This window comes from Pinus tabuliformis, chromosome 1_2, assembly GCF_031772625.1.
Source record: "Pinus tabuliformis cultivar Carrire ecotype Pingquan chromosome 1_2, CPIR1, whole genome shotgun sequence".
Lineage (NCBI taxonomy): Eukaryota > Viridiplantae > Streptophyta > Pinopsida > Pinales > Pinaceae > Pinus > Pinus tabuliformis.
In genome coordinates, this window is record NC_142298.1 from 275,415,061 (window position 1) to 275,436,711 (window position 21,651).

The 21,651-nt window shown below is 41.6% G+C and overlaps 1 protein-coding gene across 6 annotated transcripts in view; it reads right to left on the reverse strand.

Moving 5' to 3' along the window:
- Positions 1 to 21,651, reverse strand: part of LOC149205409 (uncharacterized) — a 133,319-nt gene that overhangs the window by 19,917 nt on the left and 91,751 nt on the right. For 3 of the 6 annotated variants that reach the window (XM_089395052.1, XM_089395050.1, XM_089395053.1), the window contains exon 4: positions 16,804 to 16,949. The exons of the other annotated variants lie outside the window; for them this stretch is intronic. In XM_089395052.1, the coding sequence (XP_089251178.1) occupies positions 16,827 to 16,949 (123 nt within the window). In that variant the 3' untranslated portion in view covers positions 16,804 to 16,826. The remainder of the gene's footprint in view (positions 1 to 16,803; positions 16,950 to 21,651) is intronic. 6 annotated transcript variants of the gene reach the window in all.

Sequence of the window (21,651 nt, forward strand, 5' to 3'; positions counted from 1 at the left end):
CATACACTGAAATCCTTTTAGCATTCAATTTTCTAAGAACTTTCAAACCGGCAATTAAAGCTTCATATTCAGCCTCATTGTTTGAACAGTCAAAAGCTAGTTTATAAGAGCAGACCCTTACATTGCTTGGCACTTTGTTTGGGGCGAAAACAGGGTTGCGTATCCAAATACCAATTCCAGTACCTTCCCTTCCTACCGCGCCATCAAAGTCCATGCTTCACAAGCCTGTTTCATCCTCTTCTAAATGCTGAAACTCTGTTTCTTTCCCTTGCTGTCCATCAATATGTTGCTGCTGTCGGACGACTGATTGCTCAGTGGTACTATCAAGTCTTTGCCTTTCTTGTTTCAAGACTTCTCTGAAATTTTCAATAATCTCGGGAATGTCTTCTACTTCAACTACTTGGCTATTTAGATCATTAAAACTATCTGAATACAAAACAAATGATTCTAAATCAGTATGTACATAGTTGATTGGATGATTTACTAGCTTCTCCTTGCTAGTGATCATGTACTTCATTTTCTGTTCCCGGTATAGTTTCCTCATCTGACCAAACACGGGAATGGTAGCATTGGAGAAATCAAGCTGCATTGTCCCTTTAATCTTTGCTCCCCAAGATTTGGAAAGAAGCATGCCAAATCTAGGAAGTATATCTGCCACCACCACGTCCATCAAAACATTTTTAGCCGGAATCTGATCCACACTGACCACCAAATCCTTGATAAGACCGATGCACCTTACTCTACCGGAATCGAAAGAGTAAAGGTCATGACATTTTCTAGTGATATCCAATCCCAATTTCTCCATGATAGCTTTCAGCATGAGATTATGAGAGGCTCCGGAATCAAACAAAGCATTATGTAACACAAATTCATGCACCCTGAAACTAATATAAAAAGAAGCGACATCACTGTCTTGAGACTGACCTTCCAATGCTGGCCCAAAAATCAACTCGGGACTGTCATCCTCCACGTTTACCATGTCGGATGATGGATCTAAATTCAAAATTTTAGACACCTGACCTTTATAATTACTGTTCTTCATCAACTCAGTCAAAGGAATGGATATTTTCAACTTAGCAATTTCATTTTCTAAGTTAAAAACTGAGACATTTTCTACCTCTTTCACTGGAACATCCTTCTTTTCCGTTTTCTCCTTTGACACATTTGGCTGATTGGGTCTTTCACTTGCTGATGTCATTTTGTTGGTGTTAGGATCAGCTGTCTCTTTTCCCTTTTTCTGCACATTGGAAAGATCATTCTTTGATGTTGCTGCCTCCTTCCTTTTTTGAATTGGATTTACGGGCACATCTCTACTTCGGAGCGAATATTGTCACTGTTGAGCTGACAAAGCATTCATGTATCCTCTTTGGTATTCATCGGACTCTTCCTCAAGAACTGTTTCGTTTGCCAAAATGAAATTTTCATCCCTTTGTTCAGCTGAATTCTCGGAGTACTCCTCATCTTTGGTGATGAAAATTGGCATATTATCGGGCATAAAGAAATGATTTTCTTCTCCAATCACATTCTCCTATTCATCTGATTCCGGACCATGTACAAAATTCTGCTATAGGGGTGTCTGCACCTGCTGCTGCGCTGCTTGATCTTGGGCTTGCTGCTCTCTTTGTTTGATCCTATATTGTGGCTGCTGCTGGCCACGGAAGTTAGGATTTTTTACTTGTGGTTCAGACTTGTCAAGTTTCATCCTATCAAGCATCTGCTCCACCTTCCGAAGCACTTGATCTGACGAGGAAGACTCTTCTTTTATTGTGACTTTCTTTTCAGCTCTTGCTCTAGCTCTCTTGGCAAGCAGATTTGCTTCAACGCTGACTGCAATCTTCTGCATGTCTTCCAAAGTGGTCGGATCTCTCTCTCTTAATTGATAAGCCATATCAGTATCAAAACCGTCCGGAAACTTAATCAAGGCTAGCCCCATGGGTGGCTTTATATGATCAGGAATTGCATTGTAAACGGAATTAAATCTAATACAATAATCTTGGACAGACTCACCAACGTTCCGCTTGATGTGCTCGTATTCGGAAAGGATTTGAAGAGGATTTTTCTTCACTTCCCAACGATCCAAGAATTGTCTCTGCAGATTAGCCAATGTAGTGATGCTTGCAGCCGGCAAAGCCCTGAACCATTTCCTTACTTCACCACCAAATGTTTGTACAAACAGTCTCATTGTCACATTTTCTGCATCAATCTCATGAAGATCGAAGAAATCCGTCATTCTGTCCACATGTTGCTAAGTTATAACACTATGAGGAGTGCCATCAAACAAAGGAATTTTACTTTGATAATCGGCAGACATGTCATCCAAATTTTGAGGCAGCACGAGGGGTGCAAAACGAGCAGCCATTGCTCTTGGTGGATTTGCAATCGGTCTTGGGGATGTTGGGGGAGTGGGTGGAGCTGATGTATGGGGGGTATGAGGAGGTGTGTGTGGAGGCGAAGCAATCTTGGATGTTTGAGGAGTAGAAGGAGTGGATGGAGGTGACACTACTGCAGATTTTTGATCAGAGACAGTAGGCTGCACAGGGATGGTGGGAATGAAAGGCGGTTCGGTGGGAATTCTTGAGCTAGATGCAATTGCAGATGACCCAAGGGTTGCAGAAGCAGTCTCTAAGAAATCAGCAATATTGGAAGCCACAATTGAAGTCTGGAGTTGATTCAAGATATAATCATCAATGGATTTATTGGCCCTTTCAGTTTCAAGATTTCTAATAAACTCAGGATTTAAGGCAGTTGAAGCAACAGCACTTTCAGATTTGGTTTCAAACAAAGACAACTCGAACTGCTCATCAAACTCAAGATCCTCGAGATACTCAAAACCAACAGGACATGAATGAGATTTGAACACAGGAATCACAAAACTTCCTTGGCGAAGGATTCTCAGAATAAGATTGGGATTTTCGTACACAGGAGGGGGATCAGGATCCGGATTTGCTCTGGTATGTCTTCTGGAAGCCAGTGTGCTATTATTTCCAAGAAATCAAATGGACATTAACAACTTGTTCAGCCTATCAAATCCTAAACTTATCATCCAAAAGCTTAGAATTATCAGATGTACTGGGGTGATCTGCAAGTTAGATATTCCATTTATAAGACTAGACCGGAGATTGACTGAAGTAGCATTTATCTACTTGCGCTAATGCAAAGCAAAAGCGTTTCGAAGGCTACCTGGCTAATCTTCAGGCTCCGTCTGTAGTTTATAAAACGAAGAACACTAACAAACAAACTATCTCTTCCCCAATATGGTCGCCACTATGTTAGTGCCTAGATCTACCTCAGGCTAAGAAAGGTAAGATCCAAGACCAACATCAAACCACGCTTACCCTGGTAGCTAGCCCTACCAAGTCAGGAGAGGGCTCTCTCCGGGTCAATCTCAGCAAAATATGGTCGATGAGGGCTTGAGATGACTGATAGAAATACTGATCTTAGGCTAGGTATGTGTGTGAAAGAGTTTGATTGAATAAAATGATGTTTTTGTTGGCTCAGATGGAAAAGTAGATTTTAGGTGCGGGGATTGAGGCTCAGTCTTGCAGAGATCTCAATGGGGCAAGGTAGGCAATTGTTTTTGGCACTTCAATTTGAATGAGACGGAAGGATTAGACAGGTGAGGAGCTGAAGAAGGCAAGAGAACTCATGGATCCTCTCCAAACAGCTGAAAACATCAAAGACTAAAACAAACTTCAAGTAGAGCACTGCAATTTCAATGGACTCTACTTACACTCTTGTTTGTTTAGTTAAGAAGAAACAAGATAGAGAATGGCATACATAACACATAAGCAAATTCAGCATAACAAAATAAAGCACTGTACTAAGACAAATTGCCACATGGATCCCAAAGAGTGCTGCAAACCCTGGTCTCAATTCCTTAGCCAAAATGTTGATATGAGTGTACAATGAAGCTCCAGCATTTCTCAAAAGTCCAACCATGCTAATGACTGAAAAACAACATAATATAGACAAACCATAGCTCATCCTAGCCTCTAGGGGTCGAGCTCACATGTTTAAGAGTTGTTTCAACTAATTCTAAACTGAGAACTAGAAATCAGGCAACAAAACAGCATGCCTCTAGAAACAAGGGAACTGATTCATTCAGTTTCAAACAAGATTTAAACTGATGAATCTACCTCCATAAGTGAAAATTTGACATATTTACATCATGATCCATCAATGTACATTAAATTACATCACAAATTTGCCATTAAGAAAGTGAAAAAGTCAAACTGGCCAAAGCTAGGCGAAAAACAGAGTAATACTTGGTCAAACTGGCAAAATTTCCTCTATGCGCCGCGCCTGATTCTCTATGCGTAGCGCCTGTTTGGACCCACTTTTGGAGGCCTTCCCGGTGTCCAAATTTGCTCCAAGTGTGCTTGTTGGAAAGGTCTGCCTATATACTTTCCAACCCAAGTGGAATTTTCCAATTTGGCCTCCATTTGCTGCTCCAAAAGTCAGTTCTGCCAACACTACTTCCTTTGTGTCAAAATAGGGGCAGTGAAGTCATTTTTTTAGTGTTTTTTACCCTTTTGAGGGCTCAAAACCTGTCCAAATTTCTTGGCCATTGGTAGGCAAGCATATTTTTTCATGCCAAATCCAAAAATGCTGAGTTTTTGTGATTTAGAGGCTCCTAGCAAAAGCGAGCACCATGTGGCGTGGCGTATAGGGTAGAAAATCCTGTTTTTTGTGCCAAAAATGCAAAAAACGCCCCAAATTTTTTGAAATTTGGGCTGAGTCTTCTCCATCAAGCATTGTGTTAGGCCAAAGAAGCCTCAGCCAATATTTGAAGTTTATCATGCTCCTTTCGCCTCCTCGATGCCTTTTTCAACTTTGCTTTCAAGTTTCTGATTCTTGCCTTGCAACTCATATTCCTCACCATGTAATGGCGAGCCATGCGCCTCAACATTGTTTTCTCCCTATTGGCCTTCTCCAGCAACTTCTCCAAATAAATATTCACTTTCTCCAACACATATTCCCGGTCCTCGTCCTTTTGCTCAATGGGTGTCAACTTGCCTTGTGCCCTCTTGATTTCTTGCCGGTTTTCTTTAATGATTTGTAATTCCATCATAGCTTATTGATCCTCAAGTTGCTTATTTCTTTGCTCTAGATACTTTATTGTCCACTTGGCCCTCTCCAAGTTGAGGGACAACGCATTGATGTCCACCTGCTGCCCTTAAATGACTTCTTTGAGATTTGTGCTTTGTGGGCCCCTATCAATATCATCACCCTCAATGAGAATGAAATCAGTCTCATGCTCACTTGATGGTCCTTCATCCTGTAGTGGCCTCTTGCCTTTGTCCTGAACCTGTTGTGCTGATGACGGAAGCGAGACCCCTTCCACCACGGGTGGAGATAATACTCGCTTAGCTGCTGCGAACAACCGTCTAGTGCCCTTCTGATAGGTGTAAACACAGGCATGTTAGCGGTCTGTGTCTCATGATCCTCATGCTGATAAGAAGATCCACCTGTCTCATGCAAAGCCTCTGAAGGTCCCTGAGGAGCTCCGAAAAATTCACGAGAAATGAAGTCCTCCCAAGTGATGCCCTGTAAGCCACACTGATGGATGACCACAATTTTAATGAGAGCAAAATGATATATACTATTGAACTACTGCTGAGGAGTCTTCTGTTGTACTAGGGTGGTCATCTTCTCAATATTTCGGCACATGAAGTAGGGGAGGTTCATCATCCTCACCCTGGTAAAATGCATCAGCAGCCTGATATGATAAGCATATAAATGGGAAAACCGACCCTCACAGCTGAAATACTTCATGATCAATTTCATCAAAGGAGCATAAGAATCTTTGAGGTACCGGAAAGGAAACACTTTGCTGAGTTGTCTCAAATAACCGGGTTTGATGTATGGTTCATAATGCTGCCGGTCAATTTGTTGCCTCTTGTTCCATTGCTCTCCAATGTTAGGAATGTCGGTTGCTAGTGAAATAGATTCTGGTGTTAATGTGAAAGTGACACCAGCTAGAGTGGCTTGACCATCATGTAAATGCAACACAAACAAACGAGCCAACTCATGATGAAACTGAATGCTAGCAACCTTCTCACAAAATTCATAGCAGGACTGGTGCTGAAAACAAGTGATGGCAAGAGGGCAGGCCTGTAACTCAGCAAGAGTGGTTGGTTCTTCTCGAATATGCTTGCCACCTCTATGAGGCCTCCTGGGTGCATGTACCTCTGTAGGTGAGTCACTATGTGTCTCCTCTTCATAATCATATGAGGGATCAGATGCCATTTCTGCTAGTGGGTGAACGGTCTTGGAGCTGCGTTGATGAGAAGTAAGTGATTGTGATGTTTTTTGACTATTTTCACCAAGGGAAACAGTGATATGAGGGACTGTGGAGGGAGGAAACAATGAGGAATTTAGGGACTGTTGGGACAGGGTTTAGTTAAGGGAATAGGGAATTAAGGAATGTTTTGGGAGTTTTTGGTATAGGACTAGGGTTTGGGAATTTGTATTTGGGATTTGGGAAATGGGAATTGGGGATATGGGATTAGTGAATTGAGGGATATATGAGTTTAGGGAATATGGAATTGAGGAAAAATGGAGTGAGGGAGTAGAAAGGTGATGGAATGACTTGGCAGCCAAATAATTGATACAAACCCTAGCACTGTTTTCTTTAGAGAGAGAGGTAGGGTTTGATTTTCTTAGCCAACCACCATAAGACAATCACCATAAAACAACCACCAAAATTGGATGAAAAGCAATGATAGAGGCTCAACCTACTTGCACAAATGATGATCCACACGTTTTGGGCGATTTGGAGTGAGTTGGTGAAGGTTTTGGGCTTGCTGGTTGTATGCGCCGCACATCAAACCCAACGCGCCGCGCCAGTTATGTGCGCCGTGCCTGTGTAAATTTGCACTGAAGATTGCACTGAAGATCGCGGCCCAATGCGCCGCGCCTCTATTTTTTGGCAAATTTCTCCCACTTGCTCTTGCTCATGCTAGACACGGCTTTGCTTTGCTTCCAAGAGTGCAAATGAGCTTTCAAATTGGAACAATGACTTATATTCATGGAGCAATGACTTATATTCATGGAGCCTTTAATTTTTATTTCACAAAACCCACTTTCATAATGTTTGGAATTTGACTTTATTTTAAACTCTGTTTTGAACTTTTTCATTTTGTTAGAGCTTTTGATGGACTAAATGCCATGTATTTTGCTTGTTTTGTAGGGGGTTGGAGCTACTGAGGCTAGGAAAAGTGACCAGGGTTGCAGGTGAAACAATTTACAGATGAGGGGATAAAATTACATAAATTTGTACAATAAAAGTAAAAATACTCTGTTTTTCCTCAAAACAGAGTTTTGAGGAAAGACACATCTCTGAATACTTGATTATAAAATTTATTGAGACTGGAACATCCTCATGTGCCTACTATTTATTATTGGACACTTTGAAACACTTTTGATGAAACCCTAATAAAGCCCTAGACCAAAATGACAATGAAACCCTAGTAAAGACTTCTGCAATCTTTAAGACAAAATAGGTGAGTATGTACATTTTTTGATGAATAAACATGAGCCAGCAGGTAAATAACATGAGGGAAATTGTAGGAGAAGCCACTACCGTCAAATGATCCATGCGCCTAATGGAATGCAGCTGACTGAGGGACACCTAATATGCAATGCAACAAGAGGATTTGATCTCTGGCAGAGGGATGAAGATACTGACACTAACAGGTTCAAGCAGTGGAACATCACATCGAGCATCAACAACAAGTTCTCCAATTCTTAAAGGATAACCTCGCGTTGGTGCAGAATAGAATGAAACAACAGGCAAATCAACATCGCAGCAAAAAGAAGTTTTGATGTAGGTGACTGGGTATTCCTACGGCTACAACCATATAAACAAATGTCCCTCAAGCAAGATAAGAAGGATAATAAATTATCACCAAAGTATTATGATCCGTACAAGGTGTTACAAAAGATTGGTACTATGGCATACAAATTGGAGCTTCCTGCAGCTTCCCGAGTGCACCCAGTGTTCCATGTTTCATGTTTAAAGAAGGTTATAGGTGACAAGCTCCCAATTCAAACAATATTGCCAGAACTTGACGAAGAAAGAAAAATCATATTGGAACCGGAAGCAGTCACAGAAACAAGAACTCGACAACTACGAAATCGATCAATTTTGGAGTATCTCATCAAGTGGAAGAACTTATCCGCTGAAGGTTCCACATGGGAGGATGAGAGTTTTATACAGAAGCATCCAGAACTACTCAAGCGTTGAGGACAACGCTTTTCGGAAGGAGAGGGGCATGTTAGGCCCCTATAATACTAGTGATTCCCCCATTACTATTGTCATTGTATCGCTTGTTATTATTATTGTGCCCCTATTGTCTCCATATTGTTATTTGTATACCCCATAGAAACCCACTATTGTTATTTTTGTGCCCTTATGTTATTAATGTTATGTCGGCTTGATTATATTATGACCCCTTAGACTCCTATATATAGAAGGGAGGTTTAGTCATTTAAATCATCCGAGAATTGTTCATTTGTGTAATGTAAAGGAGGTTGCTCCCTCGAAGAAGTTGAATTCTAAGGCGTTTATCTATCTTTTCTATATTTTTGTGAGTTGGTTTCATAACATATTAATATCAGTGTTGTAATGATCTAAGTAGTCATGGACCTAAAGGAAAACCACATCACCAACAAACACTAATAATATTTATCAATGGCTTGCCTTTAACATTTTTCCAACCATCAGATACAACAGATACCCCACAATGGTTCCAAGCATTTGTAAATTTTCCCAAAGTACTATGGATTTAGTCTCTTTCCTTATCAACTCCCATGGTTTTAGCTTTGTCATGCCTGGAGATCTTATATCCTTTAGGAGCACCATTAATGTCTTATACCATTTCATGCCAATAGGATGAGCAAAGAACATTGAATAGTACACCACATGCGTAGAGAAACATAATAAATTTTGCATCGACATCATCTCTACAACCTTAGTCAAGGAAATATGATATTGTTCAATACCTTGAATGCATAGGCAATAATCCTGTTGATTTGGGGTAGCATCGGATGTGCTCTAGCCACAAAATTTGGTGGAGAGGTTGGGGCACATGAGATCTCCAATACCCATAAAGGGATTGGGCAAATTCTAAATAGATCAGGAGATATTAAAATAATTAATATTTTTAATGGAGTCCCTAAGTTTAAACTTAGGGAAAATAAAATATTAATGTGTATTAATAAGAATCTGTGTTACAGTGATCCAAAAGACATGGATCAAGCCAGATCTAATCTTAGCCATTTATTAGGGACTTAATCTCGGCCGTTGAATCGTCAACAAGAAAAGTATAAGAGGAGGCTTGAGGGTCACTTGGAGAACGCACAAGATGATTAGTGATTCTATTCTCTAGAGCGGGATTTGCTAAGAGAAATCGAATCAGTGACCGAGAGAGCAGCTGAGGGGCATTGAGTACAAAGGAACAGAGAAGGCAGAGATTGTGTCGGGAGAGCAGCACAGTAGCCCAGGAGGGTGACGCAAAGCCAGCAAGGGCTCACGCAGGGCCACGCAGAGGCAACCAAGTGCTGCGCAGAGCACCAAAGGGGCCAACATAGCTGATGTAGATGCTCCCAAAGCTGACGCAAGGCCTCCTGGGGCTAATGTAGACTAGGAAAGGCTGATGCAGGGTCAGCGTGAGACAAAGAGGGGCTGACGCAGTCCAAATTGGGCAGACGCTAGGATTGCAAGAGCAGTTTTGTGTTGAGAAGCTGCCGGAAGGGTTTTCCGTGGTTTCAGCCAGGAGATTTCTCTCAAACTGTGAGGTATAGCTGCTAAGGAAATTCTCTGTTGGGTAGGCTAGTTACGACACCCAGATTGTACTCTGATATTGCTTAATAAGAAAACCCTCAGATAGCTGCACCGGTTTTCCCGCATTGGGTTTTTCCGGGGACATTGGTCCAAAAATAATGGTGTCATGTGGTGTGTTTGTTCTTGTTTCTTTTAGTTGTTGATTTGTAATATGTTGAGCATGCACTGGTGTTTATTTTCAGTATTTACTTTGTAAATAACTTGTTAAAGAAAAAATTAACAAATAGGTAGGAATAAATCAGAAGAAGTGCATGAAGGGTTTCTAAATTAAGTAAACTTAGAAACTTCAACATGGTATCAGAGGGTGATTGCAGATCACAAGAGGACTAAAGACATCAGCCGAGCGGAGCAATAGCAGCAGAAAAAAGTTGTCCTGAGGTGACAGAAGTTGTTTCTAGCAGCGTAGAAGCCAAGAAATGTGACACAGAGCCAGCCAGAGCCACGCAGAAAAAGCTGGGAGTTGCAAAGAGCCTCAAACAGGCCAGCGTTGCTAACACAGAGGGCCAGAGGGCTGACGCAAGGCATCCCAGGGTTGACGCAGGGCATCCCAGGGCTGACGCAGACCCATCTGGGGTGACGCAGAGCCAACGTGAGGCAGAGAGGGGCTGATGCAGTTCACATAGAAGTAGTTGCTGGAGTCTAGAAGGCTGCAGAAATATTGCAGAGTGGAGCTGGTGAGGTACTGTAGTCAAAACAGTACCTGACGGAGCAGGGCCAAAGGAGTTGTTACCGAGGATTTCTAGGCGAGGAACCTGGATCAGCAGTGCAGTTGCACAAAACGATTAGAGTAGGGGACATCTCGACAGGCGGCAAAAGGATTTCCAGGAGGGAAATCAGGGCTCAGAGGGAGTCCAGAAGAGAACTTTCAGACGGGAAGTAGAGACTCAGAGGAGTCGAACAGAGAACTTCCAAGAGGGAAGTAGAGGAGCGTCATGACACTACACAGGGTAAGAGACCAGGATAGACTGGACGGAGCATCGAACTTCGCAGTCTGGAAGGCCAGAATCTTATCAATGCTTGACAGGAATCATGTCAAGAACTTCGCCTTGAAGGTTATAGCTATCCCAGTCGACCCCAATGATAACGACAAGTATGAAGAAGCGATGGCGAGGGCCAAGTGCATTATCCTTGACGGGGTCAAGGATCATGTGGTACCACATATAGCCGAGAAGGAAACGGTAGTTGAGATGTGGGAGGCTCTCAAGAACTTGTACCAGCATACTTATGTGCAGAGAAGAATATTGCTCGAGACCCAGATGATGTCATATCAGATGAAGAAGTGTCAATCAATTGAAACCTTCTTCGGAGGACTGAATGAGATCCGAGACCAGTTGACTGCTATAGGAGCAACACCGGATTAGGAGCTTATGGTGAGGACAACCCTGAATGTTGTCTCAGAAGATTGGGAAGTGTTTGTCCAGAATATCCTCGGCAGAGGGACTCTCCTACCTTGGGACGAGATGTGGGCATCTCTTCGCCAAGAAGAGATCAGATGACAATCAAAGACAAGTAGCAGTAGCAAAGGGATCAAAGTTTAGCAAGAGGAGGAGGATGTGGCCCTAGCATCTAAGGGAAAGCAGGAGAAGCGGAAGAAGAAAGATCTCTCCAAGATCAAGTGCTTCCACTGTGGAGAAATGGGTCATTATGCGACCCAGTGCCCAAGGAAGAAGAGTAAGGGAGAGTCTTCTGAGACTAAGGCAACGCCAGCACGAGCAGAGAAGGAAGTTTTAGCAGATGATGATTGTGCCATGAGTACATACATGCCACTTGAGCAGAATGGGGAGACATCGAGTTGTAGTCAGGTGGACTACAGGCGATGAGGGGCAGGATCCTCAAGGTACCCAGCCTCTTGGATTAGACCTTGCTACGGGAGCTCCGACGAGGAGTAGCAAGATTGGCTGGGTGGGTAGAGATGGATGCAGATGGAGCGGCAGAGAGAGCTACAGTGCAAGAGTCCTAAGACAGCGCAGAGCTAGCAGGCTGCAGCAGTGCAAGAGGCACAGGAATGTTGCACCAGTGTAGGAAGGCACAACGAGGTGTGCAACAGTGCGAGATGCAAGGAGTTGTTGCAGCAGCGCAGAGGTCAGAGAGAGGGAGCACTTGTCAGCGACAGAGGGAGCTTCAACATCAGTGGGTGTTTCTAGCCCAACAAGGAGGTCAGTTGGGAGATCAGTTACTTACTTCTCAGTAACTAAGTTGCAGTGTAGCAGTGGGTAGCACGATGCAGCATGATGAGAAGAGGTGCAATGCGGATGCAGTGCTGGGAGAAAGGACCAGCAGCAACACGGATGCAGAGGGAGCTGTCGTACAAATGCAGCAGTGGCAGTGGCAGAACCATGGGCAGCAGTACAGGAGGCAGCAGTGCAGAGGATGTTGGGCAGGGAGGCCTAGCATCAGCACAGGTACTGATGCCAGATGATCAGAGTAATACTCAGTGAGGAGTATTGCTAGAGCACAGTCCTCGCTAAGAGGGAGTGTTGATTTGGGGTAGCATCGGATGTGCTCTAGCCACGAAATTTGGTGGAGAGGTTGGGGCACATGAGATCTCCAATACCCATAAAGGGTTTGGGAAAATTCTAAACAGATCAGGAGATATTAAAATAATTAATATTTCTAATGGAGTCCCTAAGTTTAAACTTAGGGAAAATAAAATATTAATGTGTATTAATATGAATCTGTGTTAGAGTGGTCCAAAAGACATGGATCAAGCCAGATCTAATCTTAGCCGTTGATTAGGGACTTAATTTTGGCCGTTGAATCGTCAACAGGAAAAGTATAAGAAGAGGCTTGAGGGTCACTTGGAGAACACACCAGATGATCAGTCATTCTATTCTCTAGAGCGAGGTTTGCTAAGAGATAGAATCAGTGATCGGGAGAGTCGCTGAGGGGCATTGAGTACAGAGGAACAGAGAAGGCAGAGATTGTGTCGGGAGAGCAGCACAGCAGCCCAGGAGGGTGACGTAGTGCCAGCAAGGGCTCATGCAGGGCCATGCAGAGGTAGCCAAGTGATGCACAGAGCACCAGAGGAGCCAGCGTAGCTAACGCAGAGGCTCCCAAAGCTGGCGCAGAGCCTCCTGGGCTGACGCAGGGCGAGCATGAGACAAAGAGGGGCTGGCGCAGTCTAGATTGGGTAGACACTGGGGTTGCAGGAGCAGTTTTGTGCTGAGAAGTTGCCGGAAGGGTTTTCCGGGGTTTCAACTAGGAGATTTCTCTCAAACTGTGAGGTATAGCTGCTAAGGAAATTCTCTGTTGGGTAGGCCAATTATGGCACCAGATTGTACTCTGATATTGCTTAATAAGAAAATCCTCATATAGCTGCACCGGTTTTCCCACATTGGGTTTTTCCAGGGACATTGGTCCAAAAATAATGGTGTAATGTGGTGTGTTTGTTCTTGTTTCTTTTAGTTGTTGATTTGTAATATGTTGAGCATGCACTGGTGTTTATTTTCAGTATTTACTTTGTAAATAACTTGTTAAAGAAAAAATTAACAAGTAGGTAGGAATAAATCGGAAGAAGTGCATGAAGGGTTTCTAAATTACGTAAACTTTAAAACTTCAACAAATCCATGAGCATAAGGAGGTGAGGATCAACCACTAAACATTCTTTAGGTACTCTCATATCCAACCCTTGATTTTTTGGATTTGTTTTGTGCAACCTTCTCTTCCTTCCTATATTTGTTTCTATCTTTGATTGGCCCATCCTCATAGGTTTTGGCTCCTATTCTTGCCTTCATCACATGGCATAATCCCATACAGATGCTTTTTCACATGGGTCTAGGAAGTTGTGTAAGTTTTATGACAATGGGGGCATACAAATTTTGTGGTTCCAACCCTTTTACCTCCCCAAATTTTGTCAGATACTTCCACAAGGGTGTTGAGATCCCTTTGGGTTTTTGTCCATCAACACTGTCACTTTCATTATCACCAACCCCTTCCATTTCTTCCTCCTCCATGGTATGTGCTGTCTACTTCTATTTCTTCCTCATCATCACTAGCATTTCAACATCCTCCCAACACCACCATCATAATAAAAAGTGGAACCAAAAGCATATATACCACATTAACATACCCATTATGCTTGTTCAATCTTGACTCTTGAGAATAACTCAGTACCTAGAATAGAATGATGGAGAAGGAGAAATGGGAAAATGTAGGAGAAGAGAACATACAAGTACTCAACATAGCATAATATACTAGTTTACAATACATGAAAAAAAAATTAAAAACAAATAAAAATGAGCTTTAGAGCTTACCTCTTCAACTCTCCAATGGTAGTTGAATGAAACTCTGGCAATGTTCAATCTCCCTTCCAAGCTCTCATAAATTTGCTTCTCAAGAACTAGCAAGAAGTTTGCTCAAAACCTTAGCAAAGATGAGTGAAATAAGTGAATGAGAAATAGAATGAGAGCAAAATGAAGTGAGGGAGTGTTTTAATCCCCCAAAACGCTAGCCCTGCTTTTTGTAACCTTTTAGAATCTTGCCTTGGTTCCCAAGTGCAAAACAAAATTAAAAAGATTGCCTCATCATGCGAAAGTACTTGGGGAGTGATTTTTAGTTCTTAAGACTCAAGAGCATCCCTGGAGAGTTCTAGAATCATTCTAGGAGAAACACTCCCTAATCACTCCCTAGATGCCCCTTGAACTGATAGGGAGAAAAACCTTTTTATGGGACACACAGTCCCAAAATTCACTCCCTCTGGGAGAACACTTTAGGAGCAAAGCACTTGGCAAGGGGGGCACACTCCCTACAGCATAGGGCAAGAGGCCCTCATGCTACATTCCCATGCTCATCAGCGACCTCTGATGCCAATTGTAATATTCCTACTAGGAAATACAGTGATAAACAAAGCAACAATTTTACATGCAACACATAAAATCCAACATGCAATAAGTGACCCACAAATTCAACCAAAAACTGCACAGATATGAGCCATTTTATTATATATGTAAGAGGAAAGTACAAATCTAAATGGAATGTATGCACCTAGGCTTGCTAAAGCAAGCTTGACAACCCCAGGTGAGAAATTGTGTTGCCCAACCGCTAGGAAGTACTTCCCCTTCTATTTTTGCGCTGGCCCTAGAAATCTGCAACTGCTGGCTGGAAAGAAGTTGTTGTTTGGCCCCTCTAGAGTGCTCAAAAAATTCTAAGAAATTAGCCTTGGCCTCTCCTCAAGAAACCCACAAAGACCCAGAAAGGGTTGGTCCCGATTCCAATCTCCGAAATTCACCTCAATTTTAGCGTGCTCCTCAACCAGTTGGGTAATTCGAACCCCCAAGAAATTCTGCTGCCCAAGTCCTCCAAAATGTTGAGTAACCTTCTCCCAAAATTCTCCTTGTGCCTCCAAGCCAACTCAGCTCCAAACTCTTGGAATGAGCCCTCACAACAAGTGGTCGTCACAAAGGCACTGCGCAGACCCAGTCCATTCACTTTTGCGCTAGCCCAAATGAAGAAAACTCAGCATGTATTGTAGCTCCTCCAACCATCAGACAAACGCCTGCAAAATTGATGCTAATCCCCAAGGGAATTCGCTCCTAAATTCACGGAAATGATGTTGCTTTGTAGCTCCCTCTCCCTAGGAATGCGTAGTCCCTCTCTGTGCCCAAATTTCTCTAGAATGCCATGAAATTACTTGTAGAAATACCTATGGAAGAGTTGATATCTCCCCTTGGAAATCTCGTGTGTTGAACAACACTTGCAGACTTGGCTCAACAGCTCAAGCGTGCTAGGTAAGTTTGTTTGTCAAAGGTTCAAAAGCCCCAAAATGATGCATGCTTCTCCTATTTATCCTTGAGCTTCCTTTTCTCCATGTGGGTCCCATGCATCGACCCCCTCTTGACTTTCTCCCTCCAAAAGTGTGAATTGTCTAAGGGGTGCATATTTCCCTTTTGGGGTGGCCCCCACCATCCACTAAAAGTTCAAGTTGCCTCTCTTCCCCTATGTTGGAGTCTTCTTTAGCCAAAAATTGCAAGTGGGGTCCTACAACCCACTTTCCCTAAGTTGAAAACCAAAAATGTCAAAATTGAGAAAAATTGTATTTTCACTTAGCAATATTTGCTAAGTGGGAATATCACACCAACATCCACCCTGATGATCACGTCCTTTTTTGTAATGCTTCCATCCACTAGGGGCACCAAGAGATAGACTGATGCTTAGCCTAGCTTACGATTACAGATTAGTGCGGCCTAGGGAACCATCCTTACTTCATGGAGACTTTCGTAGCATTGTTAATCCAAAACCCATATCACAAGACCCCCACACCATAGCCGTAGGAAACCTCTTCTAAGCAACAACACATTATGTAGTCAGGTCCTCTTCCAGCTCTTCCTCTAAAAATTTATCCAACTTGATTTATCTCCACTCAACATTGTATGTTAGGGAAGATAGTCCTAGTGAACCTTGATTCATTTGCTTTATATGTACTCCAAACTATGGATCCATCCCCATTGTATATCCTTCTCCTAGATTAGCTAATTGTTTGGGGAATTTGGTTTTTAGGCATTAGCTTAGAGAAACTCTTTATTTTCTACATCTTGCTTCTTATAGGAGCCATGTTTTGCAGTCCCAATATTACATTGACGTAATTGTATCAAGTAGTCCCATTGACCTAGTTTAGTGGTCATTTGTTGGAAATTAATAAAATTATCTTTACTTTATCTATCTCAATAATAGCATTAAGCCAACCTTCACCAAAAATAGAAAATCTCAAACCCTTGTAACTATTAATATACACTACATCACTTCAATTTCTTTTCTCAACAATACTTCTTCCTATCCCTAACGATGAGCAAAGAATCTACTCAAAACATTAGATATGGAAAATTTATACCACAATCTTAAAATCCAAAGGGAAAAATGGGTAACTTTCACAACTACAAAAGCCTAAATCAATAAAAAAAATTGCTCTTATGAAGTTACAATAAAGTCAATGGATGTTGGGGGGGTGTTTGGAATCACACCTCTATTGACCAAGAAACATAACTTAGAGATTGGGCAGCGCTGTGTAATGAGGGTTGATTCTATCAGCTGGCAATATTTTTTGGTGGCCCTCTAAGCTCACCATCAAATGTTCCCATACATTCGTCAAGTGGTAGTACATGGCAATCTGACCAAGATAAATATCATTAGATGAGAGTGCATCAACAATTGATAGTACGCTAACCAAATGCACACATTAACATATGCCTTCTCTTGCAGATTTGTTAATATCGTGCATTGAATAAGGAAAGCATAGTTCCAACTTAGTACATAATAAAATTATGCTCTAATTTGCATATACTAATTACTCATCAAAAGGCTTTTTGTTTGCTTAGTATTGATTAACGCAAGCACACACTAACTGTACTCAATACATAGCCCTTGAATGATGTTTTATCCTTGAAGCTTCCCTCTGTTAATCAAGGTTGTCATTGATGTCAATATGGCATTCTTGGGATGGCAAATATTCTTTTGATGCATATTATGATGATATCCTTGCGCACAAGTCCCTCTTGTTTGATAAGGATACCATTAATGAAGGTGTCAAGCTATTAATTATGCCATTATGATGTCGAGCCACTAAGAAGATGTCTTGTCCTAGATGCTTGAACTAACCATGAAGACACCATAACCTCATGTATCCTTGTTCTTGATGAAGAAGCCCTAGAAATCATGATGATGTTCTTACCCTTGAAGAAGCCTAGAACCCGGATGATGTCCTTACCTTGGATACTGAAGGACTATACATGAATGACCACACTTGATGATGTCATACGTGATGGCACTTGATGAAGGTCTTGATGACATGGACAATGATTGGAGACATGACATGAAGGACTTGGAAATCACTTAATGGCAAGACATAACATGAAGGACTTGGAAATCTCCTAATGGCAAATTAATAAATGCTGCACCATGGTTGGTGACATATCAGTGCACTATTATTGGATACATGATGCTACACTATCATGATGACATGAATGCTAAATACGCTATCATGATGCCAGATACACTATCATGGTGACATGGATGACTTAAATGATGACAAAGCACTTGGGGACACACTAATAACCTCTTGCTGTCCTAATCATCAAGCCCTAATGACCTATTGCTATCCTACTCATTTTCTGCACTAAAAATTCCAAACAGTCATAAAGAAAATTAATTTTTGACATCTTGAAGACATCATTTCATTATGACTCATTGACTATCTTGTAGAGGACTCTTTCCTCTTTCTAACGAGTCCTCACTTGCCTCGTAACTCCTAGTAGTCTAAGAGAAATTAATTTTTTAACTTAATATATCCTATTTTTTAAAGCCAGCCGACCTACACTCAGTCTGTCATGTCGGCCTCCCTCCATAAGACATGTCCATTCATCTTAGCGTCAAACTCTTATAAAAAGGAGTTGCGGACTACTCATTTGACTAAGCAATTTCGGTGAAAATTTCAGAGATAAAACAAAGAAGAGGACAGAACAGCAAAGAGGCCGAGGAGGATTGTTTTTAGAGCACTGTTTGGGCATTTTTAAGTTAACATTATCGCTCGGAATTGCTGTAAGCTCGGACAGGAAACAGTAGCAGACATAACGCACCTGTGGAGCCCTGAAAATTCGGACCTGTGGCACTGTAATTACAGTCACCTGTAGCTGCGTTTTTGGACAGAACAGTGGTGGATTTTGACTCGGACCTGTGGTAACAGGATTGCAGAACCTCTTTTCTAAATGCAGTCTTGTGGAAGGACTACATCTTTAGACATGTGACCAGTCTCCTTGGAGACACAGCTTTTAGGCTCAGTGGTGTACTATCCTTGAAGGACAGTCATCAAGATGTGGACAGTCCTGTAGTGACACTTCTCTCGACCCTGTGACAGCTTGAAGGAGGAACCAGACCTGTGGACAGTCAAGGTGGTTGGACAGTAGTTTGAGGAGCTCATTTCTTGAACCAGCATTTGGGTTATACACCTGTGACAGGAAGTCTCCTGTGAAGCTCAGAGTGTGGAGAATTTTTCTGTGGTACAGTCACATATCTTGTGAATCTGAGGGAGCCTGCATTTCTTGAAGACATATGATGGCTTGTTGATAGTTTGGGACCTAGACTTGAAATAAGGCTCCAACCCCTAGGGTTGGTGCCCTAGGGGTTGGACCCTGGGAGATTGAAGATTGGTGTCTTCATCTAGGGTTGGAGCCCTATATACATTGTGCTTGATTTATTGTGGAAAAGAAATTTATAAAAGCATTTATTCTTATTGTTCATTTTGTGTTCTAAATATAAATGATCTAACTAGTAAAAGTAACAATTGAAAAAGAAATATTGATTCACCCCCCTCTCAGTGCTTCCAACACCCTCGAGATTATCTAAGACTTGGTCGTTCAAGTGTGGGAAACCAATGGGAAGCAAAGGTGCGGAGGCACATACTAGTGATAAGATGGAAGGAACATAGTCCAAGAAATCTAAGCATTCAATAACTAGGACTTAATAAAATCCCAAAGGTTCAAAATTTGGAGTGGTCACCTAATCAAAGAAATCTCAACACTATGACCACTATTTACTCCAATAGGGGACTTGGTGTTGGTGGAATTGGCGACGACGAGACAGGAGTAGGTGGAGTTGTGGAATCAAAATGTGGAAAGACATGACACTTCATGCCCTTGTAGGATCCCTTTCTAAGTCAACACTACGACTATCTTCAATTCAACTAGTCATTGATAATGGATCATAGACTATTGCACAATAGGTCTGCAGTTTCATTTGAATGCCAAGGGACACCACTCCACCACTCGTGGGCTTGTGGTCAATGGGAGCCTCACTCCAGCAAGGTTGGCAAAGGTGGGAGATCAGTGTCTAGAAGGAGCTAGTGCCTTTTTGGGAATTTTAATAAGGATCTAATTTATGGCCCACATTTGTTTTCTATCACCAAAAGTATGGTGTTAGTTTAGCTATTCCTCAAAGAGTGTTTGACTCATGTTCTGAGAGGGATGCATCAATGGGAGAGAGTCTCATGAGGGTGAGTTGTCACATAGCCGCTTTTAACATTTTTAAGCAATTGAGAGTTACTTGGACTAGGAGGGTGCAATACTTAAGTAGTCACATAAAAATATGTGTTGTTGCATAAAAATGTGGATTGGGTGTGCGGCATGTGTAGACATGTACCTGCCTTTGGCATATGTGGAGCACATTACTTGAGTTAGTTACTTGGAGAAGAATTTTTGGCACAAGTTGTCATGTAACCACCTATCCTTAGCACATGTGGCACATAACTTCTAAGCATGAGAGCTAGAGTGTAGTGTGATGTGATAGCTGGGGTATTCTAGATAAAGTGTTTTGCTTTATGATCTTCCAAGATGATAATAGGTTTTGAATCATGAGCTTGGCTGAGTTTGGTTTATGTAATCTTCTTTCCTACTGTAATAGAAATATATGGGATTGTTCGTGCATATCAAGTATGTTGGTCTGGTTTTTCCAGATCTTATTTGTATTTGCAGTTGGATTGGGGTTGAGCTGATTTAGCATGCTAATTTGATTTTCAGATTCATTTACATTCTATTTAGTGCTGAGCTTCTGCTGAGATAGTGTGGAGTGTAGTGTGATGTGATAGCTGGGGATTTTAGTTAAAGTGTTTTTCTTTATGATCTTAAGAGGATGGTAGGTTTTGTATCGTAACCTTGGGATAAGTCCATTTGGTTTATGTAATCTTCATTTCTATTGTAATAGAAAAATATGTGATTGTTGGTGCATATCAGGTATGTTGATCTGGTTTTTCCAAATCTGATTATTATTTACAGTTGGGTTGGGGCTGAACTGATTTAGCATGCTAATTTTATTTGTGGATTTGATTTACATTCTACTTAATGTTGGGCTTGTTCTGAGCTGATTTAGTATTCATATCTGATTTTCATACTCATATGTCCCTAGATCTATCAGTGGTTTGCTGCTATAATAATCTAGTCTTTTAATATTCGATGTCTGCACTCTTCAATCTTTCGTATAGCATTTCGGTATGCAGATCCAAATTTTGTTGATAGGCATTTCAGAGTTTTTTAGATTCCTCTATAGGGTTTAAGTTCTATAAGCGAATGTCCATTATCATGAGGTGATATTCTAAAATGGTATCAAAACTTTGTTGCTGGAATTTTCAAAACAAGTCCTTAGAGAATTCATCTACTTATGAGAGGGATCTAAGAATGGAAGACTTTAATGGTTCTAATGCCTAGAAAGATCCAGTGACTAGAGCAGATCCATGCATGTGAGAGGCACAGAGACTTACGAGAGCTTCGTGGGTGGCATGGCTTGGAAACTCCAGTGTTTGGAGTAAGTTTTTTAATCCGTAAGAGTGGTAATTTGAACTTGTGATAGGTTGTTTCTTTGACTGCTCTATTTCGATTAAAATTGCCTTCAAGGGTATTGCAAGAGTGGCTAACTTGATGTCAAGTCTCAAAGAACGACCGACTAGAGGGAGCTTCCAACTCCCCCCTTGGAAATGAAAAATGCAGATACTGATAGAAGATATGGATCTCTAAAATTTATTTGAGGGGAAGATTATATTTCCTTTTGATCCCCAATAGTTGACTCAACATGAGAAAAAGGTTGTTAAGGAGAAGATAAAAATCTTGAACGCCATGAAGGATCACTCGATTCCTCATATTGTATGAGGCATTGACTTCTCCATATCAAAGTGCCAAAGTTTCCTAGAATTTGTTCCTAACGGATAAGCTCACTCATACTTGAACGAGTAATACAAACACAATGACTAGTTCCCACCTAAAGATTGTCGAGTTTAGAGATTAGCTCTTTCTATTTGGTATGAAGATTGGTGATGAGGAGTCAGTTGT